Below are 11,095 nucleotides of genomic sequence, written 5' to 3'. Positions count from 1 at the left end.
TGCGGGCTGCTGCTGCTCTCGGTCCTGGGTGTGAGTAGGCCAGGTGTGACCTGCATCCAAGCCCTCAAGCCATCGTCCATCTGCCCAGGGACTTCTCAGCGTGTGCTTGGTGGAGAGAGGCAGAGAGGGGAAGTGAGGAATCACCCTCTGGGGAGATGGCCATGCCGCCCTCCCTCCTCCATTCTCCTCTTGGGATTCAGGGCATGTATGCGCTCACACCTGGTGTGATTTCATGCTTGGTCCTGGGATCAAACTGTGGTTGACAATGTGAGCGTCCAATGCCTTAACCAGTATGCCACCGGCAGTCCCCAGGTGCAGCCCTATTGCTAGGGGGCTCTCGGGCTTCCTGTTTTCCTGCCTGTGGCAGTTTTAGTCCCCATCCTTACTGGGCTGGAAACACGGAGCTGTGAGCGGCCTCCCTAACCCCGTCTGGCGCTCTGTCCTGCAGCCGGAGGTGCCTACTACCTGATCTCGCGCTCCTTGGGGCCCGAGTTCGGAGGGGCCGTGGGCCTGTGCTTCTACCTGGGCACAACGTTTGCGGGGGCGATGTACATCCTAGGGACCATCGAGATCTTCTTGGTGAGCATGGGTTCTCCTGGGACGCCGAGGGCCAGGTCCCCATCCCAACACTGGCTGTCTGGGCTCCGGGGGGCTGCGGGGCTTCGGCCGAGCCCCTGGCCCGCGGGCTGTTCTCAGCAGGACGCCCTCCCCGCTCGCAGGCACAAGCAGACTTCAGGCTGCAGGTCCGAGCCCAGCAGCCCACGGCCTCCACAGCCAGCCCAGGCTGGAGGCAGGGCTGGAGTGCACCCTGGAGCCCTGGTGGGACCTGGCCCGTGTGCCCCCTTGATCCGATTTATCTGCCCTTTCCCCGGCCACCCTGCCAGGCCTGGGCAGAGGAGTCTCCCCCAGAGCCTGGAACGGAGGATGTGCACAGGGTTTTGGCCTCTGGTCACGAGTGATCAGCCCCAGAACGTCCTGGGTCCTGGACACCTGCCCTTCCCTGCCGTTCGCAGCAAGGCCTTGGGCAGGAGCTCGGAGAAGGCACAGGCCCTGGAGTTTGAGCTGGGTGGGGTGCGGCCGTGGGGGAGCTTGCCTGTCCCGTCTGTGGCCGAGCCGTCACGCTCCAGCCGGCTGGTGCCGAGCATGTTCTGATCCGAACCCGAGAGTCCATTCCGAGCCGTTCCGGAATGTGCTGGCTAGGACTTGCCCTTATGCCAGCAGGAGCAGGCACCTACCGTGCTCACCCGAGGGCCGCAAGGTCGCCCTGCAGTCTCTGTGTTGGCGGGCGTTCCTGGACAAGGCCAAGGCCATGCGGGGCTTGCGGGGAGGGCCTGGGCACGCCCACCCAGCGGCTCACGGTTGTGCCCCCACAGACCTACATCTCCCCCGGCGCCGCCATCTTCCAGGCGGGCGAGGGGGGGAGCGAGGCGGCCGCCCTGCTCAACGACATGCGCGTGTACGGGACCTGCACGCTGGTGCTCATGGCTGTGGTGGTCTTCGTGGGTGTCAAGTATGTCAACAAGCTGGCCCTGGTCTTCCTGGCCTGCGTGGTGCTGTCCATCCTCGCCATCTATGCCGGTGTCATCAAGACGGCCTTCGACCCCCCGGACATCCCGTGAGTGCTGGGTGCGGGCGGGCCACGAAGGACCTGGCTGCGTGCTCGCTCGGGCTCCCGTGGGGCCTCCTGAGGTCCATGGGTCCTGGGGCGGCCCCGGAGATGCTCAGGCAGTGCCGGGCTGCGCTGGGCCTGGCTTCCTCCGGGCCCGCGTCTGGGCTCCCTAGCCTTCACAGGAGCTCCCGAGTGGGCTTCCCTTGTTGCCTTTTGGTGAGGACACTGGGGTGTGGACAGCCCCAGGCTGGTTGGAGGAGACACTGGCCCTAGGCATGGGCTGTGATCGTGCTGCCTATCGCCAGGGCCCGCGAGGGGACAGCCTCGGCCAATACCCAGCAGAGGGGGTGGGGCCCTGGACGCTGGAGGGGAGGGTCTGGAGGGGCCGGTCGGTGGAGGTGGCGATGCCCGTGTGCCGCGAGACCCGCCCACGTGGCACAGCGCCAGGCCTGCCGTGGCCTTAGACTCCTCTGCTCCAGGGTCTGCCTCCTCGGGAACCGCACGCTGTCCAGGCGCAGCTTCGAGATCTGTGCCAAGGTGCGCACGGCCGGCAACGGCACCACCGCCACCGCGCTCGGGGCTCTCTTCTGCAATGGCTCCCAGCCTCCCGCCGCTGTCTGCTACGGCTACTTCGCTCCGAACAACGGCACCCGCCGAGCCCCCCCCCCCCCCCGCCGCTGTCTGCGACGGCTACTTCGCTCAGAACAACGTCACGGAGATCCAGGGCATCCCGGGGGTGGCCAGTGGCGTCTTCCTGGGTATGTGCCTGGCGGGGCCGCTCTTGGGGTTCTGGCTCCTCCTGCAGGCGCGTCCTGGGGTCCTGCCCACCACACCGAGGCTGGTTGCTCGCAACCAGACTGGGTTGACTGGTACCAGCGCCCTGACCCACCAGAGCTGTGGGAACCGGACACATGTCCTGCAGATCGGTCTAAGGTCAGCTGCGATGTCATGACTGTAGCAAAGTGCAGGGACCTCGCCGTGTCACACGGGGACAGGCACCAGCCCGGCTGCCGTGGGAAAGAAATGGCGCTGGTCTGATCCACCCCAACAGGCAGGCTGCCGCTGTAGGGAGAAGAGTGGGTTCTGAGGGTGTGAGTGCTTGGTCTGTTGCCCACCCTGGGATCATGAGTATTACCTACCACGTAGGGCGTGACGTGACGTAGGGGGTCCTGACCAGCCGACAGGCGGGGGGCGGGGCGGGGCAGAGCTGCGGTAACCACTGGGCGTGCCGTGAGCAGTCTGGCTGGGAAGACCTGCAGGGCCCCCCAGAGGTTCACGGGGTGGGTGGGGAGCGCCCACAGGCTCCCAGAGCCTGGATGCCATCAGGTGGGTGGTCAGTGTGCACTCGGATTGGAGGTGGGTCATGGGGAGGAGGGCCAGGTATAAAGGGCCAGCTGGTTGGGGCCCAGTGGGTCAGCACTCAGCATGCTGGGAGCTGGCCGCCCTCCAGGCCACGCTGTGTAGGCTGCGTCCGTGTTCAGAGCGGGACAGCTCCCTCGACGGCCCCCACGGTAATACCCGGGGGGTGCAGAGCTCTGCCTGCAGGTGCCAGGCCCTGTCCGCGAGTCCTCTAGCCACCTGCTCTCCCTCAGATAACCTGTGGAGTGTGTACTCGGACGAGGGGGCGTTTGTGGAGAAGAAGGGCCTGGCCTCCACGCCTGTGCCCGAGGAGAGCCGCGCCAGCGGGCTGCCCTACGTCTTCACCGACATCACCACCTCCTTCACCCTGCTGGTCGGAATCTACTTCCCCTCTGTGACCGGTGAGGCCACCCGGCCCCTCTCCACCCTTCCCCCATCTCTGCCGTCTCTCTGACTGTCTCCACCCCCGGTGTCTCTCTGTCTCTCCCCATCTCCGCCATCTGACTCTGGTTGTCTCTGTCCCCCTGACGTCTCTCCATCTCTGTTTCCCCTCTGACCCTGTCTCTTCTCTGTCTCTCCCCTGGTCTCCCCCTCTGTCTGTCTCTCTCCAGCTCACCCACGTCCCGTTTCATGCCTGTCTGGTCAGGACCTGGGTGTGGCCACGGGCGTGGACTCGCTTCCGCGGGAGGGAAAACCAGGAGTGCTGTCATTCTTAGAGGGAATTGGCCTCGCTGTCCTTGCCAGTGGGGAGGGACCTCAGTTCATGCCCCCACAAACACATGCATACACATGCAAGCATACGTGTACACACATGACCCAACAGGCTCTGCTCAGCCTTCCAGCCAGATGCACTTTCAGCACAGGGAAGCCCGGCCACCTGAGGCTGTCAGACATGGCCTGTGGCACTGGCGCAGTGGTTCTGTCACTCTGTCCGTGCCCGTGTCCACACCTGGGGCTGCCCAGGGGTGTCCTGGACGCTCTGAAGTGCCGTGAGTCCCCGCAGACCGAGCGAGGCGTGCCTGCCCACTGGGCCTTCTCCCCTCGCTGCGCACCCCGGCCTGGCCTTCCCGGGAGGGACAGGGATCTCAAGCTACCCAGTGGCCGGCGCATGGCCAGGGCTGGCGCCTCTCAGCGCACGGCACCTCCACGGAGCCTCGGACCCATGCCAGCTCACCTGCAGCTGGTTGGAGGGGCTCCGTGGTGGTGCCCGTCCATCCTGGGGTAGAGGAGGACCAGAGCAGGGGCATGGAGGGAGGAGGCTCAGCCCGCTGCCTGTAGGCGTCTCGACTGTGTGGGGCCGGGACCCCCCGTCTGGCACGTGGCACCAGGAGCTCCTGGCCGCTGCCTGCCCAGCGTGTAGAGGAGTCCAGGGTGGCCGGCAGGGCTGGCTCCAGCCTCCTCTGCCTGGAGGACACGTCCCTTGTCATCACAACCTGGTGTCGGGGCAGCAGTAAGTATGGGGGCACTTGGGCTCCTCCATCCTCACAGTGACCATCCTGAGGTGTGGACAGACCTGTCCACGCATGCAGAGGGTCAGGATCCTCAGACCTTCCGGTAGAGGGCATGGGGTCGGGCTTGCTCTGCCTCGGCGAGTCCCGACTGGCAGTGTCTCCTACTGTGCCGTGCCGGCTCAGCCCATCTGTCCTCGCAGGCATCATGGCGGGATCGAACCGGTCTGGGGACCTCCGGGACGCCCAGAAGTCCATCCCCACGGGGACCATCTTGGCCATCGTGACCACGTCTTTCATTTGTATCCTTGGTGGGGTGCGGCCTGGAGGTGTGGTCCTGGTGCCCTCGGGGCAGGCGCCCTAACACGGCCTGGGCCACGGCCACACAGTCCTCCTCCTGTGGGTGGGCCTTTCGGGTCCAGTGGGGCTCTGACCTCACGTCCCCTGGGTAGGGGCTAGGGTAGTGGTGGGCGGGCAAGTAAGCCGAGACCCTGACCCCTTCCTGACTGGCTGTACAGCCTGACCTTAGGGGTGTCAGGTGACAGCAGCTTCCCTGTTACATGTGGCAGCTGGTGACACCCACCACAGGTGCAGTGTGGGCCACATAGCTGGGAGGACCCAGGGCCAGGTTCCAGCTTCTAGGACTGGGCTTGCCCAGGAAGGGTCGGCTGTGGGCTGCAGGCCAGGCCCTGTCCTGTCGCGGCCACAGCTTCCTTGACATACAGACCTCTCCTGCATCGTGCTGTTCGGGGCCTGCATCGAGGGCGTGGTCCTCCGAGACAAGTGGGTGCCTTTTGCTGTGGTTGGTGGGGTTCCCGGGGGGCTTGAGCTCTGATGAACCCCCACCGGAGCGTCTCCTCCGTGTCGTGACCTGAGCCTCCAGCCTGGGTACCTGCTCAGACCCTGACAGCTGGTGGTGTGGCCCGGGGAGACCCAGGTGTAGGCCAGGACCTTGGGGACCCCAACCCCTGACAAAGTGACGTAGCAGGAAGCCCAGGCAGGTCGTGTGCCGGCCCTGGGTCCTCGGTGCATGTCTGTCCACGTGTGTCCGTTCGTCCCACCGGGCCTTAGGGTCCTGCCTGGACGCTAATGGGCTGAGGGGTTGCTGAGTGACCCTGGACCAGGCCAGGGCTTCTCTGACCAGGAGATCCTGAGAGGAGAGACCAACCCTGGTCCCGGGAGCTGGGCCCCTTCTGAGTCACCCCGCCCCACAGTCCGGGAGCCCCACCCGGGGGAGCCGAAGCTTCCTCCTTTGGCTTCCTGGAGGCCATGCCGACTGCAGCCTGCCCGCTTGCCCTGCAGGTTCGGGGAGGCCCTGCAGGGGAACCTGGTCATCGGCATGCTGGCCTGGCCTTCCCCGTGGGTCATCGTCATCGGCTCCTTCTTCTCGACCTGCGGAGCCGGGCTGCAGAGCCTGACTGGGGCACCCCGCCTGCTGCAGGCCATTGCCCGTGACGGCATTGTCCCCTTCCTGCAGGTGAGCTCCCAGGCAGTGCCCTCGGCACGGCGCTCACGACCTAAGTGTGCAGGGGCACACGTCCCCCCACCTGTGGGTCCACAGGGGCCTCTTACCCGCTGGCCACTAGACCGAGTCGTGGGTACAGGGCTGGGCTGGACCTGGGCCCCACATCCCCATAGGTTAGCATGTTAGCATGGCCCACAGCCCCTGAGGCGGCGGGAGCAGTCCCTCTGTCAGTGACAGAAGCGTTCGATGTCTCAAGACCCATGCTCCCTCCAGCCGGGCTCAGAGCTTTTGGACTGAACCTGGAGGGTGTCTGTACATTAGTGTCCCCCGGGAGACAGCCCGCTGACCTCCGTTCAGACGACCGGCACTCCGTCCTTGCAGCCCTGAGCCAGTTTGAGATCAGGCGTGGTGGTGCTGACCCCTCCCAGGGCGCTCCTGGTCCGTGGATGCAGCCTTCTGGGTCCTCACAGGGGCATCCTCTGTGCCTATATCCCGGCCCCCTGTTCTGTGAGTGCACTGGTCACATGGCCTCGGTTTACCGCAGTCGGCTCTGAAGGCCCGGCTCCAGGTTAGCCTGGGGCCAGGGCGTCACCGGCCCAGCTGGCTTGGTGCCCTGCAGGGAGGGCGGCCCGGTCCCCTTTGCAGAGATTGCCCCACCTTCCCGCCTCGCCTGGATTCCCTGAGCCCTCCCTGACCCCTGACGGCTCCTGACCATGCCGGGGTATGGGAGGCCTAGCGTTGCTGAGGGCCGTCGGCTTCAAGAGCAGCAGCCAGGCGTGGACACCCTCGGTTCTCACCACACCTCGTTGTGGGCTCTGCTGCCTGGCTCGGGATGATGTCAGTCGTGTCTGCTCCGACCTTGGGATGTCCTCTTTTGGAATTGCAGGGCAGTGAGGGGATTGCTAAATAAAGCATTTAAAGCCTGGTGTCTCTGGAGGTAGGACGCGGCCTTCCAGGAAGTTCCGCGCCCTCAGCAGTGGGTAAAGGGCCAGCATTTTGTGTGGACCTGCAGGTGTGGTGGGACCCTTCACTCTCAGATGGTTAGGGTCTGCAGAGACCCAGTGAAGCCCACAGGGAACTGGGCCGTGGGTCCCAGGTTCCTGGCGTGCTATCCCCGCCCCCGTGTGGGCCAGGAGGTGCAGGGCAGATCTGACCTGCGAGGCTCCCGTCCCCCTGTGGGTCAGATGGTGCAGGGCAGGTCTGGCCTGTGAGCCACCCCCAGAGGCCTGCGTGTGCATCCAGTCACCCCATCAAAGACCAGTCTGTGACCCGGGGACGCCATGAGGCCTACATGGCGGCCACTTGAATGTGCAGGCACCTCTGTGGGAGCGCTGTGGCTGCAGCCTCGGGCCGCCGCAGACACTGACCTCTGGCTGGGGAAACTCTGGTGTCTCTGGAGGTAGGACGCGGCCTTCCAGGAAGTTCCGCGCCCTCAGCAGTGGGTAAAGGGCCAGCATTTTGTGTGGACCTGCAGGTGTGGTGGGACCCTTCACTCTCAGATGGTTAGGGTCTGCAGAGACCCAGTGAAGCCCACAGGGAACTGGGCCGTGGGTCCCAGGTTCCTGGCGTGCTATCCCCGCCCCCGTGTGGGCCAGGAGGTGCAGGGCAGATCTGACCTGCGAGGCTCCCGTCCCCCTGTGGGTCAGATGGTGCAGGGCAGGTCTGGCCTGTGAGCCACCCCCAGAGGCCTGCGTGTGCATCCAGTCACCCCATCAAAGACCAGTCTGTGACCCGGGGACGCCATGAGGCCTACATGGCGGCCACTTGAATGTGCAGGCACCTCTGTGGGAGCGCTGTGGCTGCAGCCTCGGGCCGCTGCAGACACTGACCTCTGGCTGGGGAAACTGGGCTGAGGCAGACCTTGCGGGCTCCCTCGGGGAGTGCTGGGTTGGGGCCATGGGCGTGGAGAAGGCCCATCCCTCCCAGACTCCTGTACCCACTGCCCCATCCACCTGTAGGTGTTCGGCCATGGGAAGGCCAATGGAGAGCCCACGTGGGCCCTGCTCCTCACGGCCCTCATCTGTGAGACGGGGATCCTCATCGCCTCCCTGGACAGCGTGGCCCCCATCCTGTCCATGTGAGTGGGCACAGCCCTGCTCATCCACAGCTTCCTGGGCCCCGAGCAGGCGACGGGCCGCAGTGGGCACGTGGCACACGGGTCGGTGCTCCCAGGCTCTGGGAGCAGGGCTCAGCACGGACCTTCGAGCAGAGCCAGGGGTTGGGTGTCGGGCTCCTGCCAGGAAGGGCCCTAAGGCCCAGGGGACTGTCTGCTCCGTGCAGAGGGCCAGCCAGGGCCGCTGGGTCCAGACAGACGGCCATACTGGCGAGGCCAACCTCCCAGGGTGCAGCAGGACACCGGCAGACAGGGCCGGGTGAGGCTGGTCTACAGTGTGGGGCCCAGCCTTGGGTCCAAAGAAGCAGGAAGAGGGCGGGAGGGTGGCGTGGAGGTAGCTGGGCCAGGGGTGCTGCAGGGGGAGAGCCCGCGGGCAGCTTGGTCGCTCCAGCACTCGCCTCCGGCAGGTTCTTCCTCATGTGCTACCTATTCGTCAACCTGGCCTGTGCCGTGCAGACCCTCCTGCGCACCCCCAACTGGCGCCCGCGCTTCAAGTACTACCACTGGTGAGGCTGTACTGGGACCCCGAGGGGCCCTGTGGACCCGTGGCAGGCCAGGGAGCCCCGGGCCAGTCCTGGGCTGGAGGAGGCTTGGTTTCTGGGCCGTCCTGTACCTGAGTGGGCCCTGCAGCCCCAGCTCTGACTCTTAAGGCTGAGGGGCTCCGTGACCTGCCCCATTATTAGCAGGGCACTCACAAAGGGCTGGACTCTGGGCATACACTGCAGAGGGCCGGGTACAGGGGGCATATCACAAAGGGCTGGGCTCTGGGGGCGCACCGTGGTGGGCTGGGCTCTGAGCATACGCTGCAGAGGGCTGGGCACTGGGCACACACCTCTGAGGGCAGGGCGGAGGGCAGGCAGCCACGCTCCGAGCTGTGGCTCCAGGGTGCAGGCAGGGACCGTGTTGAGCCTCAGAGCTGATGCGTAGCAGCTGCTGGGCCAGACCTGGGGAGCTTGCCGCTGCCAAGGGGCTTCCGCGGAGGGCGGCGTGGCACCTCGTGCTGGTGGGCAGCTGGCCATGCTCCCCAGGACCCTGTCTTTCCTGGGCATGAGCCTGTGCCTGGGCCTGATGTTCGTCTGCTCCTGGTACTACGCCCTGGTGGCCATGCTCATCGCCGGCTGTATCTACAAGTACATCGAGTACCGAGGGTAAGCCCCGCTCCATGCTGCTGCCAGACTGCAGTAGCTCCTAGGGCTCCCTGGGCCAGGCGTCGTGTGCCGGGAGATCCCTGCAGCCTCCCCTGCCCTGGGAGGGAGGCACCCCGGGCAGGAATTGCCTCCCCAGCTCTTACCCACAGACCGCGAGGGTGATAGGCCTGCCCACAGCTGCTGCACGTGACACCGTCCTCCCCAAACCTCGTCCCCGCGTCCTGGCTCTGCGTCCCACTCCCTCCGCCCTGGGCCCCACCATGTCCAGCCCTTCCTGCCCTGGACGGCCTCAGGAGCCCCTCCTGTCACCGGGGAGCGGGGCTGTCCTGCAGTGTCCGCGACTAGCTGACCTCCGGTGTGTCCCTCAGGGCTGAGAAGGAGTGGGGTGACGGCATCAGAGGCCTGTCCCTGAACGCCGCCCGCTACGCCCTGCTGCGCGTGGAGCACGGCACCCCCCACACCAAGAACTGGAGGTGAGCGTGCCACAGCCCCACGGGGCCGTCGAGAGTGGGAGGCCGGAGCGCGCAGGGTGGGGCGGGGGTGGCGGAGAGGGCGCGTCTCTGCTCGCGGTCAGTCAGACGGCCACTGAGCTGCCCGGGAAGCCCCTGCTCCCGGCTAAGATGGGAGCCGGGCCCAGCAGGGCTGAGCGAGCCCATCCCACTGCCTGCCCGTCGGCAAGCAGCCGGCTGCCATGGTCACTGCCCCTCACGCTGCAGGCCCCAGGTGCTGGTGATGCTGAGCCTGGACGCCGAGCAGTCGGTGAAGCACCCCCGCCTGCTGTCCTTCACGTCGCAGCTGAAGGCTGGCCGGGGCCTGACCATCGTGGGCTCTGTGCTGGAGGGTGCCTACCTGGACAAGCATGCACAGGCGCAGCGGGCTGAGGAGGTGGGTGGGGAGGGTGGGAGCAGGGCGGCCCCACCATGGCCACTGGGTTGTCTTCAGGTCTACCATTACTTGGCACTTGGCCTTCCTGGCAGGGTCAGGAGCTGCCCCGTCCTGGTCTCCTGAGCCTGGGCCATGCTGTCTGTGCCTGCAGACTAGCCAGAGACTGGCCCAGGTCCAGCTGGGCACTGGGGCAGTGGAGGCTGCTCCAAGCTGGACCTCGGACCTGGGGCTGCCAGCCTGCTCTGCGTGTCCCGCACACACGCGCACATATGCTGGCCGGGAGCTGTGCGCTCCCGCCTGCTTCCCTGAGATGTGCTCCAACCCCTCCCTTCTCCCACAGAACATCCGGGCTCTGATGGCCGCGGAGAAGACCAAAGCCTTCTGCCAGCTGGTGGTGTCCTCCAGCCTGAGAGATGGCATGTCACACCTGATCCAGTCGGCCGGCCTTGGGGGCATGAAGCACAACACAGTGCTCATGGCCTGGCCTGAGGCCTGGAAGCTGGCGGACAACCCCTTCTCCTGGAAGAACTTCGTGGGTGGGTGTGGTGGCACCAGCCCCTGGGCGCCCAAGGTCCCGGCCAGAGCAGGCTCTTGGGGGCCGAGTCCCTCGTCGCCCTTATACCTGGGAGAGAGGCTGGCCCTGCCTTCTGTAGCCCCGCCCACATAGAGACCCCAAGGTCTCAGGGCAGCCCATGCCCCTCAGCACCTGCCCAGTGGGGGCTGCCTTGCCCCCGTGCCCCCCACCCCCCGTGCTGGCTGGTGTCCCTGTGCAGTGGAGGGCAGCTGCTTGTCCTCAGGTGACCTGCCTGCCCCCCCCTCCCAGACACCGTCCGCGACACCACCGCGGCCCACCAGGCCCTGCTGGTTGCCAAGAACGTCGACCTGTTCCCGCAAAACCAGGAGCGCTTCAGCGACGGCCACATCGACGTGTGGTGGGTGGTCCACGACGGCGGCCTGCTTATGCTGCTGCCCTTCCTGCTGCGCCAGCACAAGGTGGGCCCGGGGGGCCGCGAGGTGGGGCTGGGGGCCGGGGGGGCGCGAGGTGGGGCTGGGGGCATGAGGTGGGGC

General features: G+C 66.3%; 1 protein-coding gene across 1 annotated transcript in view; it reads left to right on the top strand.

Annotated features, from left to right (window-relative positions):
- SLC12A7 (solute carrier family 12 member 7) overlaps nucleotides 1-11,095 on the top strand; it is a 92,825-nt gene that overhangs the window by 61,587 nt on the left and 20,143 nt on the right. The window contains exons 7-20 of the mRNA XM_027770298.1: nucleotides 1,374-1,615; nucleotides 2,089-2,215; nucleotides 2,280-2,367; nucleotides 3,202-3,369; nucleotides 4,620-4,718; nucleotides 5,142-5,199; nucleotides 5,719-5,893; nucleotides 7,840-7,958; nucleotides 8,402-8,500; nucleotides 9,023-9,142; nucleotides 9,511-9,615; nucleotides 9,859-10,027; nucleotides 10,368-10,563; nucleotides 10,851-11,020. Coding sequence (XP_027626099.1) covers nucleotides 1,374-1,615; nucleotides 2,089-2,215; nucleotides 2,280-2,367; nucleotides 3,202-3,369; nucleotides 4,620-4,718; nucleotides 5,142-5,199; nucleotides 5,719-5,893; nucleotides 7,840-7,958; nucleotides 8,402-8,500; nucleotides 9,023-9,142; nucleotides 9,511-9,615; nucleotides 9,859-10,027; nucleotides 10,368-10,563; nucleotides 10,851-11,020 — 1,935 coding nt within the window. The remainder of the gene's footprint in view (nucleotides 1-1,373; nucleotides 1,616-2,088; nucleotides 2,216-2,279; nucleotides 2,368-3,201; nucleotides 3,370-4,619; nucleotides 4,719-5,141; nucleotides 5,200-5,718; nucleotides 5,894-7,839; nucleotides 7,959-8,401; nucleotides 8,501-9,022; nucleotides 9,143-9,510; nucleotides 9,616-9,858; nucleotides 10,028-10,367; nucleotides 10,564-10,850; nucleotides 11,021-11,095) is intronic.

The sequence above is a fragment of the Tupaia chinensis genome, unplaced genomic scaffold, assembly GCF_000334495.1.
Source record: "Tupaia chinensis unplaced genomic scaffold, TupChi_1.0 Scaffold000020_1, whole genome shotgun sequence".
Taxonomy (NCBI): domain Eukaryota; kingdom Metazoa; phylum Chordata; class Mammalia; order Scandentia; family Tupaiidae; genus Tupaia; species Tupaia belangeri.
The sequence above is the reverse complement of the archived record's forward strand: the minus strand, read 5'-3'. Positions and strand labels throughout refer to the sequence as shown.